Raw genomic sequence first — 12356 nt, 5'->3', positions numbered from 1 at the left:
AAGATTGATTGTTTTTTATAAGATAAGTTTAATGCTAGCTAGCAACTTACCGTGGCTTCTTGCTGTCCTCGCGTAACTTGTAGACAGCCTGCCACGCAGGCTCCTCGTGGATTGCAATGTAAGGCAGATGGTTAGAGCGTTGGACTAGTAACCGGAAGGTTGCAAAAACGAATCCCCGTGCTGACAAGGTAAAAATCTGTTGTTCTGCCCCTGAACAAGGCAGTTAACCCACCGTTCCTCTGCAGTCATTGAAAATAAGAATGTGTTCTTAACTGACTTGCCTAGTTAAATTTTTTTTTTAAATCACCAACAATCGGTGTAAAAAAATAGCAATTACCGATTGTTATGGAAACTTTAAATCGGCCCTAATTAATCGGCCATTCCGATTAATCGGTCGACCTCTACACTGTACATAGGTTATGTTGTGAAGGTTATGTAGTTCCTCTCATAGAGGCCTATGAAATGTGACTGGAAGATTGAATCTGTATGCACTGTATATAATATATGACCTCAACTTTGTTTATCATCATCCCTAAGTCTCCATCAGATCTCATACATAGAATTAAAGACCCTGCCTTTGTCCCAAACAGCACCATATTCCATATGGCAGGGCTTTCCAACCCTGTTCCTGGAGAGCTACTGTCCTGTAGGTTCAGGACGGTGGCTCCAACCCAAATCTAGGTCACCTCCAACCCTAATATAGGTCACCTCCAACCCTAATATAGGTCACCTCCAACCCAAATCTAGGTCACCTCGAACCCAAATCTAGGTCACCTCGAACCCAAATCTAGGTCACCTCCAACCCAAATATAGGTCACCACGAACCCTAATATAGGTCACTTGATTCTAATAATCTGCTGGTTAGTAAGATGAATCGGGTTTGTTACAACTGGAGTTGGAGCAAAAATCTACAGGAGGGTAGCTCTCCAGGAACAGGGTTGGAGACCCCTGCCCTACCTAGTGCACATAGGGCTCTGTGGTTCTGGTCAAAAGTTGTGAACTATTTAAGAAATAAGGTGCTATTTGGGATGCATATAGTGATTATAGTTGGACCTACAACCAAATTATATAATAAATAGTGGGAGATCAATACTAAATACATAGCCCAGTTAAAACATTTTTCAAAATCTCACTTGACAGAGATGTCAATCTCAATGTGACTTCCCTGGTTAAATGAAGGATCTCACTGTTTTAAATCATCACAAACAATTGAAACCATTTCTTGCAGCTCGGGGGTTTGAACTTGCTAGTCCACCGCTCTAACCACTAGGTTACCCTGCCACCCCATATATAGGGAGAAAAGACTTGATGAGTGTCAGCAGTCAATTTGAATTTAAGGCTGAGGGATGAGCAGTATGAGTACATGACTGAAGGATAGAGGAGGACTTTTCCTATGTGTTTTGTTGCCTTCAATGTGGTAGCTTGCAATAGTTGAATTACAACCCAGGAAGTCGCCTTACATTTACATTAAGTTGGGACACAGGCCTATGTGGCCTCATTCCAACATACGCATGCATAAACATACACACAAGCACGCACTTTTCAAATTTGTGTGAACCCTCTCTTCTATCTGTCTCTGTACTCAGATTCAGTTTTCCTAGGCCCAGTTTGGTCCCTAGGCCCAGTTTGGTCCCTAGGCCCAGCTTGGTCCCAGATCCCGACACAAGCCCTCCAGTAAAGAAGAGGACAGAATGGTACCATGTTTGGCATATAACAGTATTCACCTTGCATGGTGCCTTGAGGTACTCTGTGGTGGAACATTAATGGTTTGCAGAGACTCAGCAGCCATGGTTTTCTTACTAATGTTGTGGTGTGTTCCTGGGTTTGCTTCAAGCAATCATCCATTTTGATCTAAATGGTATGTATGCCTTTTGGATGATGGGATGAAGTCATGGCTACTAGGCCTATTGTGTTGTCTGAAGTTGATCGATTGCTGTGTTATATTAGTGTGTTCTTTTATACCTGTTGCTGTTATGCTGTTTGGTGTTTAAATTGGTACAGGTCACCATCTACACATTTCAGAGTCAGAAAGGACAATATGAAAATAGTGTCACTATTGTCTATTATGGAAAACAATATATATATTTTTTTCTTCTCATTTTGACAGTGAAGCTTGAGGACAAATGTACTTGCAGTTATATTTATCCCAGGCATTGTTGTCAAAACATGGGTTGTGTAACGGCGTTCATCTGTTGAAGGAGAAGCGGACCAAAATGCAGCGTGGTGGTTACTCATGTTCTTTAATGAAACAAATGACGATACATGAAATAACTAAATACAAAACAACAAACGGAACGGAAAACCTACACAGCCTGTCTGGTGAAGAACTACACAGAGACAGGAACAATCACCCACAAAATACACAGTGAAACCCAGGCTACCTAAATATGGTTCCCAATCAGAGACAACGAGAATCACCTAACTCTGATTGAGAACCGCCTCAGGCAGCCAAGCCTATGCTAGACACACCCCTAATCAACCACAATCCCAATGCCTACAAAAACCCCAATACGACAACACAATAAACCCATGTCACACCCTGGCCTGAACAAATAATTAAAGAAAACACAAAATACTAAGACCAAGGCGTGACATTGTGGCTTCATCCCAGAACTGGAACCTTCCTTGTCTGTCTCTTATGGTGCCAAGTGCAAACCTCCCTGTAAGCCATGTTACACCAGGGGTCAGTGACAAGTCACCTGGCAGTCTGTCACCAACCATAGAGCAAACTCTGGGCCAGATTAAACCATTGTCAACCATTTAGACAGATTCACTATAAGAGCACCACACACACACACACACACACACACACACACACGCACGCACGCACGCACGCACGCACACGCACGCACGCACGCACGCACGCACGCACGCACACACACACACACACACACACACACACACACACACACACACACACACACACACACACACACACACACACACACACACACACACACACACACACACACAGACAAACACATTTGGTTGAATATATTAAACTATGGCTCTCTCTCTCTCACACACAGACACACACACGCATGCATACGCTTACACACACAGACAAACACATTTGGTTGAATATATTAAACTATGTCTCTCTCCCTCTCGCTCTCTCGCTCTCTCTCTCTCTCACACACACACACACACACACACAACAGACGGTCATCAACACTCCGCCACCAGGCCTCGTTGCACACACCCCGTCAGTTGCAACCTTTCAGCAACATTTTCCACCATGTCACCAGCTGCTTTCCATGGGAAAAGCCTTCGAATTGGCTGAGCCAGTCCAAGATAGGAATTTATGATGTGGAAAGAAATGCATCAAGGTGGCTGTAGAATTTAGCTCATCGCTTACTCATTCCCGTTTAAAGATTCTCTGGGTGGTGCTTGAGCACAATTCGGTGTGGTGGCACACCTTGTTCTTTTGTTTTGTTGAACTATTGTGTCCAACTCGGGAGACGGGTAACAAGACCAAACGGACCTAATGATGGAGGTGATGTCACCTCTGGACCGGAGTGTGAGTGTGATCAAACTGTATGTGTGCTGTGAGGAGCCTGGTCACACACGCAAGCACACACACACACACACACACACACACACACACACACACACACACACACACACACACACACACACACACACACACACACACACATTGCTGTCTTGTTTTAGAGGAGAACACCTAATACACCTAATACAACACCTAATAGTGTGTCATCCACTTGAATAGGTTGAGTCAATTTTTTAAAGAGTCTTTATAACATATCCTTGAGTCTTTATAACATATCCTTGAGTCTTTATAACATATCCTTGAGTCTTTATAACATATCCTTGAGTCTTTATAACATATCCTTGAGTCTTTATAACATATCCTTGAGTCTTTATAACATATCCCTGATGAGAGTCTTTATAACATATCCTTGATAAGTCTTTATAACATATCCTTAAAAAGATTCTTTATAACATATCCTTCATACGAGTCTTTATAACATATCCTTAATAAGAGTCTTCATATCATGTCCTTAATGAGGGCCTTCATAACATGTCCTTAATGAGGGCCTTCATAACATATCCTTAATAAGAGTCTTCAGAACATATCCTTAATAAGAGTCTTCATAACATGTCCTTAATAGTAGTCTTCATAACATATCCTTAATAAGAGTCTTCAGAACATATCCTTAATAAGAGTCTTCATAACATGTCCTTAATAGTAGTCTTCATAACATATCCTTAATAAGAGTCTTCATAACATGTCCTTAATAGTAGTCTTCATAACATATCCTTAATAAGAGTCTTCATAACATGTCCTTAATACGAGTCTCCATAACATATCCTTAATAAGAGTCTTCATAACATGTCCTTAATGAGGGCCTTCATAACATATCCTTAATAAGAGTCGTTGGACGGTATGTAGAGGATATGAAGGATTTGTTTCTTTTGATACTGACTCCATCAACTATCATCCACTTCTTGAATGTATGCAATACATTTTGACATCGCAGTGCATAATAACCACTTTATATTGTATAGCAACCTTCATGAAGTTCCAGTCTTATTGCATGGCAACTCCCGACTGTAATACAACCTCCTGTGTCTCCTGCTTCCAGCCACCCCAACGACGAAAAGGAGGGCCTCTTCCATCGCAACCACTCTAGTAACAGCCTTCAAGGCAGCTTCCACCGCAACCACAACCACGTTCCCAACACTGCGTTGCCCCTTGTGGCCGAAGACCATGCAGCGGTCCACCACCACCATGACAACAAAGCACCAGACCATGACAAAGAGGTGTTTGTGAGCTTGTTTATGAGGGGCGTGGGCAAAGTGTTGCTTTTTTGTTTAGTCTTGTGCACATCTATAGGCTGGACTGGAGATGTATGTTTAAAGGCCCAATACAACCGGTTTTTAATCTCAATATCAAATGATTTCTGGGTAAAAATTAAGTATCTTACTGTGATTTTTTAAAACAAAAATGTTCAAAAAGAAACAAGAATAGCTTCTTAGCAAAGAGCCACTGTCCAAGCAACATTTCTCTAGGACTGTCTGGGAGTGGTATGAGTGGGGAGTGGAAAATGGAAAACAAGCAGCTGTTATTTGCAAAGAGGTTTGGAATTATCTTATTAGTCTATTAACTAATTTACTGCCTGTTGATGTTACCAGGCAGGCTAAAACTCCATCCCACCAAAACAGGCTGAAATTTCAGGCGTTCGTTTCAGCTCTTACACTAAAAGGATATTATCATAATTTTCACAATTTGACATTATTATTACAACTTCATAGTGTGGAAGTACAGTATATATAAAACAGAGGAAAAACACATTTTTTTAGTGCGCTGAGCCTTTAAAGCTATTGGTCCGATACTGTTAGCCTTTTGGATATTTGTGTCTGCGTCTTTGTGTCTCAGTTACAAGCCTGAATGTTTATTCAGATGGACATAATACACCTTTTCTTGGCTCAATGGCCTTGTCCAATTCCTTTGAAAACAAACAAAGAATGGTCTGAGTAGATGATTTCACGTTCTGAGGCACAGAGATATTGCTCAAATTCCACCTTGAAATAGAAATACAATACTGTATGTCATATTCCATTTTTTTCTCCATTGTATAGTACTGTATATCACACACACTGAGTGTACAAAACATTAGGAACACCTGCTATTTCCATGACAGACTAACCAGGTGAATCCAGGTGAAATCTATAATCCCTTTTTGATATAATTTGTTAAATCCACTTCAATCCGTGTAGATGAAGGGGGAGAGACAGGTTAAAGAAGGATTTTTAATGCTTGAGACATGGATTGTGTATGTGTGGTTTTTCACACTCAGCAGTTTCCATTGTGTATAAAACATGGTCCAACACCCAAAGGAAATCCAGCCAACTCGCCACAACTGTGGAGTCAACATAGGCCAGCATCCCTGTGGAGTGCTTTGGACACCCTATAGATTCCATGCTCTGATAACTTGAGTCTGTTCTGAGGGCAAAAGGGGTGCAACTCAAAATTAGGAAGGTGTTCCTAATGTTGTGCAAATGCAGTGTATATTAGAGTGTAAAAACAAATCTGAGATATGCGTCGAGTTCAGTAATGCAGCCACAGTGGGAAACAGAAAACCCCAGATATTGCTTGGAATCGGAGACAACAAAAAAACTTCCATTAGCCACTCCACCCACATGAGATGAATGATGTTCTTCGTCAGCTTACAGGTGCTCCTTGTTAAAACTTCTTGATGCATTAACTGTGAAACTTTAATGTTCCCTGTGGCTTGAAACCTTGGCAAATTTAAAACAGCTCATAAAAATCTAAAACTCCAGTCGTATTAAAATATTTGAATGTGATTTTACCATTTCGTACTTTTGTCACTGACGTTGTGTTGATTTGTGTCTGCAGATGAATGCTAGATAGTCACTGTACGACTGTTCGAAGTTTATAACAGTCTGTAAAATGGACAAATGTAGGGTTTGAATCAACTAATACCAAGGAGAGAGCCTGTGGATGTTCTGTGACCGTCTGGCAAAGCTTTTGTTTAGCACAGGCCTTACACAGGCTTCGCATGAAATACATCCTTATGTTTACGCTTCACCTGTTAACATTTTTCTGGTTTGTGACTTCAGAAATCACATCACCCCCCCCCCTGCCGACGGCTCACGACCATCAGGTTACCAAACACACAAAACTCTTAGCCAAGATTCCCAAGGACGCCGAAGCAACCGTGGTCTTAGTGGGTAAGCCCAAGGAGTATATATACAGTACCAGTCAAAAGTTTGGACATGAGTGTTTTTCATTATTTTTTACTATTTTATATATTGTGGAATAATAGTGAAGACAGCAAAACAATTAAATAACAGATAGAATAGAATCATGTAGTAACTAAAAAAAAAAGTTGATCTAAGCTAAATATATTTTATACACGAAGGTCAGTCAATCTGGAAAATGTCAAGAACTTTAAAAGTTTCTTCAAGTGCAGTCGCAAAAACCATCAAGCGCTATGATGAAACTGGCTCTCATGAGGACCGCCGCAGAAAAGAAAGACCCAGAGTTACCTATGCTGCAGAGGATAAGGTCATTAGAGTACTGCACCTCGGAAATTGCAGCCCAAATAAATCCTTCACAGAGTTCAAGAAACAGACACATCTCAACATCAACCTTTCAGAGGAGACTGCATTAATTATTTTATTTTTTAAATCTTTATTTATCTAGGCAAGTGAGTTAAGAACAAATTCTTATTTTCAATGATGGCCTAGGAACAGTGGGTTAACTGCCTGTTCAGGGGCAGAACGACAGATTTGTACCTTGTCAGCTCGGGGATTCAAACTTGGAACCTTTTGGTGACTAGTCCAACGCTCTAAACACTAGGCTACGCTGCCGAAATCAGGCTCTCATGGTGAATTGCTGCAAAGAAACCACTACTAAAGGACACCAATAAGAAGAAGATACTTGCTTGGGTCAAGAAACATGAGCAATGGATATTGGATCGGTGGAAGTCTGTCCTTTGGTCAGATGTCCAAATGTGAGTTTTTTGGTTCCAACCAAAAATGCAGAGTAGGTGAACGGACATCTCCGCATGTGTGGTTCCCACTGTGAAGCATGGAGGAGGAGGTGTTTTCCTGTTGACAGTGTCAGTGATTTATTTAGAATTCAAGGCACACTTACCCAGCATGGCTACGAAAGCATTCTGCAGAGATACGCCATCTGGTTTGCTCTTAGTGGGAGGAAAAGCAGTCAACAAGTGCTCAGCATATGTGGGAACTCCTTCCAGACTGTTGGAAAAGCATTCCATGTGAAGCTGGTTAAGAGAATGCCAAAAGTGTGCAAAGCTGTCATCAAGGCATAGGGTGGCTACTTTGAAGAATCTCAAATATAACATATATTTCGATTTGTTTAACACTTTTTTTGGTTACTTTTGAGGTCTTCACTATTATTCTACAATGTAGAAAATAGTTTTTTTTAAATTAGAAAAACCCTTGAATGAATAGGTGTGTCCAAACGTTTTCCGGGTACTGTATGTGTGCTTGAAACATGCATTTGGATGTACTGTACATTTATTTTCACGGCTACATTTGCCTGTGTAAGTATAGGCTCTGTCCGTTCACATGTCAGCCTTAAGGCGGTGTGTACCAATTGTTAGCGTTGATTTAATTTCTAATTGGCACAACTCATCTCTCCACTGACAGTAGTAGCAGATGTGTGGTGCTATTTCTCAGGCAAAATGGCTTGCCCTGAAAACACCCATTGGCTGCAATATTAGCTTAGCTTGCCTCCCTTAGCCCTCACCAATTACCCCTTACCTATTAGCATTAGCATTGTTTCCAAAGATCCTTAACTGTGTGTCATTCCTCAGGGTGTGTGGAGTTCTTGGAGCAGCCGGCCATGGCCTTCATCAGGCTGAGTGAGGCGGTGCTGCTGGAGTCGGTCCTGGAGGTGCCGGTGCCAGTCCGTTTCCTCTTTGCCCTGCTCGGCCCCGCTCAGTCCAACATGGACTATCACGAGATCGGACGCTCCTTCTCCACCCTGATGTCTGACAAGGTAGCTGACCTGAAAAAAAACATGGCACAACTTTTCCCATAATTCCTCTCAGCTGTAAATGGTACAAAGAGTACAACATTTAGGTCTGGTTTCCCAGACAGGTTAAACGTCCTGGGAAGAAAATAGAGGTTTAGTCTGGGTCAGTGAGATCTTGTAGACCATTACTCATCTCTTCAAAACATCCCCAGAACTTCCACGAGGTGGCTTACTTCGCGGATGACCGGCAGGACCTGCTGAACGGCATCAATGAGTTCCTGGACTGCAGCATCGTTATCCCCCCGTCAGACGTGGAGGGCAAGGACCTGCTAAAGACGGTAGCCTCCTTCCAGAAGCAGATGCTGCGCAAGAGGAAGGAGAGAGAGAACATTAAGAAGGGCATGACCCATGCCACCCACGGGACAGACCAGGAGACCAAAGGTGATCATAATTGTATTTATTTCTTTATTTTGTTTGTGGCCCTTTGAAGTTCCCCAGGAGTAGATTGAAAAACACAGGCTTACTGGATGTCTGTCTGTTTCACTGCACTGCAGAGGTGAGCCAGGATGAGCAGGAAGAGGAGGACCAAGAGGTGGACCCCATGAAGAGGTCAGGCATCCCATTCGGGGGCCTCATCCATGACATCAGACGACGCTACCCACGCTACGCCAGTGACATCAAGGACGCCTTGGACTCACAGTGCATTGCCGCCATCATCTTCATCTACTTCGCAGCCCTCTCGCCCACCATCACCTTCGGAGGACTGTTGGGTAAGAGAGCTTTGCCGGCACATATTTGTTTTCCTTCTACCCCAAGAATGTGATTCACCGACGTTTCAGAACAAACAATGAAATGTTTGCTAGCTGTCCTAAGAGGATGTGTACTCCATAAAGTGCTAGCTAACTAAATAACCAGCTAGCTTAATATAACACCCCATTGCCAAAAACGTTTGCGACAACATAGCTAGCTGTTTTTCACAATTTACTTGTACCTCTACATGTCACTATAGGTTTTAGATACTGACTAGTTCACTAATATTGTACAATATTCAATCGTGTTCTCATTAACTCGAAAGTAGCTGTTACTGAATGAGAAGATACATAAAGGAAGTTTAAAAACTACAGCTCAGTCAATATCCTTTCCAATTAAACAGGAGAGAAAACAGAGGGCATGATGGGAGTCTCTGAGCTTATCATCTCCACGGCGACCCTGGGGGTGCTGTTCTCGCTGTTGGCCGGACAGCCCCTGCTCATCATCGGATTCTCAGGACCGCTGCTGGTGTTTGAGGAGGCCTTCTACAAGGTGCCTGAAAATAAACACATATACAGCAGGGCGATGGTGGACAGGAATCATCCAAAAATCATGATAATTAAAAGCATTTTTAAAAGAGGTCTTAAGAGCGTTAGATATGTGTATCTAATAGGCTAGTTCATGTTGCACAGCCCATTGGAAACCCCATTTGCCCCGGTTCGGAGCCTATTAAATATCTATTTCACTCTTCCATTCTCACTCCCTTCCTACCTCTCTTTCTCCCTTCCTCCCTCCCTTCCTCCCTATCTCTCCGTCTCTCCCTCCCTCTTCCACCCTCAGTTCTGCCAGGCCCAGGGCTTCGAGTACCTGACTGGCCGGGTGTGGATTGGCTTCTGGCTCGTCTTCATAGTGCTGTTGACGGTAGCGGCCGAGGGCAGCTTCTTGGTCAAATACATCTCACCCTTCACCCAGGAGATCTTTGCCTTCCTCATCTCGCTCATCTTCATCTATGAGACCTTCTCGAAGCTCATCAAGGTAAAAACCAATGGGTAATGTTTTACAGGAGGACAGTCTGATACATCAGATGTGGTATTTAGCCTTTTTCCATCTTCCAGGTATTCCAGGAGCATCCTTTGATGAGAAGCTACCCGCCTGCTCTCAGCCTGCCCGGTATGGACTTCATCAACCCCACAGACCCCGGGGGCCCGGTCCTAAACCAACCCAACACAGCCTTGCTGTCTCTCGTCCTTATGCTTGGCACCTTCTTTGTGGCCTTCTTCCTCAGGAAATTGCGCAATAGTCGCTTCCTGGGCGGGAAGGTAACCTATGGCAGCCATTTTCTCAGAAACCCCTCATTTGTTTTCTCTGGGCTCATTTCAATCCAACGTAAAGGTTTTGGTCCAAGTGTTTCTCCCTTACTAATAACAATAACAATGTTACCACAAAATGCAGTATGAATATAGGCTTCCTATTTTACACCTACCGTATACAGTATAATCTATAATAGTGACCCTATGATCTGGAGAGTGTTCTGTTTTATCATGTGATCCCCCCAGGCCAGAAGAGTCATCGGAGACTTTGGCATCCCCATCTCCATCCTCTTCTCTGTACTGTTGAGTTACTCCATTCCCGACACGTACACCCAGGTAACCATAACTGCCATTGCCAACACCTACATCCGTATATGTGACTGACCGGCCTTATGTTGCAAAATTTGAAATTGTGTTTTTTACATTGGATAAAAGTAGAGACTAGAAAATGGTATAGCATACACTGCATTTGAGGAACAATGGGAAAGTAATTCTGCTTTGAAAGTTGATAAAATGGCCCTTGAATGTTTTGGTACACATACTGGAGAGCTCTTCTTTGTCTACACCCATTCGGCATCGTTCACACCCTTTTAAGCTTTAGCCCCACCCATCTATGTGAGGCCATGTACTAAACAACCAAAGATTTCAAGACTGAAGGCTGGTTTATACTACGGGTCTGTTCGTCAATTTAATCTGGAGTGCAGAGTGTGCTCTGGGCGTTCGTAAATTCATAGTGCTGTCAGATGGTCTATTTGTAAATTCAGAGCGTTTTGCTCTTGGAGCGTTTAGAGCGCACTTTGGACGCTCTGGCCGAGGTGCAGGGTTGATTCGAGCGTTCTGCCCTAACAACAGCAGTCAAGCACCCAAGCTGACTGGTTTATGTTGGCTAGCTTGCTAGTTACTTCCAGACACAAATGAGTAAACAGCTCACTCTGACCATTTTACTCGCCCTAGCAGAGATTGTTAGGTTGTTTGTATGTTATCCAGAGCATTGGTGACTGCAACTGTGCTGCTGGTAACAATTTAATTTGCCAACGCTTACTGACACCGGCCATATTCATCGTGTGTTGAGCGTTCGTAAATTTGTCAGTTATTCTGCACTCTTGCTCACTCAGACGAGAGTACTCTGAAATCGGAGTAGATAGCCAGAGCTAATGTACAAGCTATGTCTATCGACAGTTGTCACAGTGACATCATGAACATTCTATTTAAATGGGTACTTGCATACTGGAGTATTTTGTTTAGACATTTAGCCTGCTAGCTAAACAATGAACCATAATCCCATCTCATAACATTACTACCCTGTATGAATCTGCAGGTAGCTAACCAACCAGAATCAATGTTAGCTAGCTAACATTAAGCTATAACTAGCAATGCAAATGGCTCTTAGATATGAATAATATTTCTACACAGATTAAACATGTAACGTTAGCTGGCTGGCTAACATAGACTTTAACTTGAAATTAAAATGACTTTCTGACAAAATTAGAAAATCTGAAAATCTAAATGATCTGAAAATGTAGCTACCTAGACTATCTTACCATATACATGGATGGACGCTTCATCATCTCTGTCAAGGATGCCATGGTTGCCCTTAGTTTGAGGATGTAATCCGGAGGCAGGTTTTTTACACACCAGTGTGTTCTCTTTTCGACTCCGTCTGCATATTTGCAATCAAACGTCAGAATTGTCTCTGTCTCCTTAGCTATCATAGTCTAATTCCACTGATTACAAAACTTGGTCCTCCAGACAGAAAGTGGAGAGCAACACTTATGCAGTTCTACTACGTGATATCTTTC

The 12356-nt window shown here is 42.6% G+C and overlaps 1 protein-coding gene across 1 annotated transcript in view; it reads left to right on the top strand.

Annotated features, from left to right (window-relative positions):
* Window positions 1–12356, top strand: part of LOC124043776 (anion exchange protein 3-like) — a 94716-nt gene that overhangs the window by 66410 nt on the left and 15950 nt on the right. The window contains exons 10-18 of the mRNA XM_046362725.1: window positions 4611–4813; window positions 6610–6720; window positions 8337–8521; window positions 8710–8938; window positions 9052–9267; window positions 9651–9799; window positions 10088–10282; window positions 10363–10566; window positions 10804–10893. Coding sequence (XP_046218681.1) covers window positions 4611–4813; window positions 6610–6720; window positions 8337–8521; window positions 8710–8938; window positions 9052–9267; window positions 9651–9799; window positions 10088–10282; window positions 10363–10566; window positions 10804–10893 — 1582 coding nt within the window. The remainder of the gene's footprint in view (window positions 1–4610; window positions 4814–6609; window positions 6721–8336; window positions 8522–8709; window positions 8939–9051; window positions 9268–9650; window positions 9800–10087; window positions 10283–10362; window positions 10567–10803; window positions 10894–12356) is intronic.

This window comes from Oncorhynchus gorbuscha, linkage group LG01 (genome assembly GCF_021184085.1).
Source record: "Oncorhynchus gorbuscha isolate QuinsamMale2020 ecotype Even-year linkage group LG01, OgorEven_v1.0, whole genome shotgun sequence".
NCBI lineage: Eukaryota > Metazoa > Chordata > Actinopteri > Salmoniformes > Salmonidae > Oncorhynchus > Oncorhynchus gorbuscha.
Note: the sequence above shows the minus strand (reverse complement) of the source record. Positions and strands in the feature narration are given on the sequence as shown.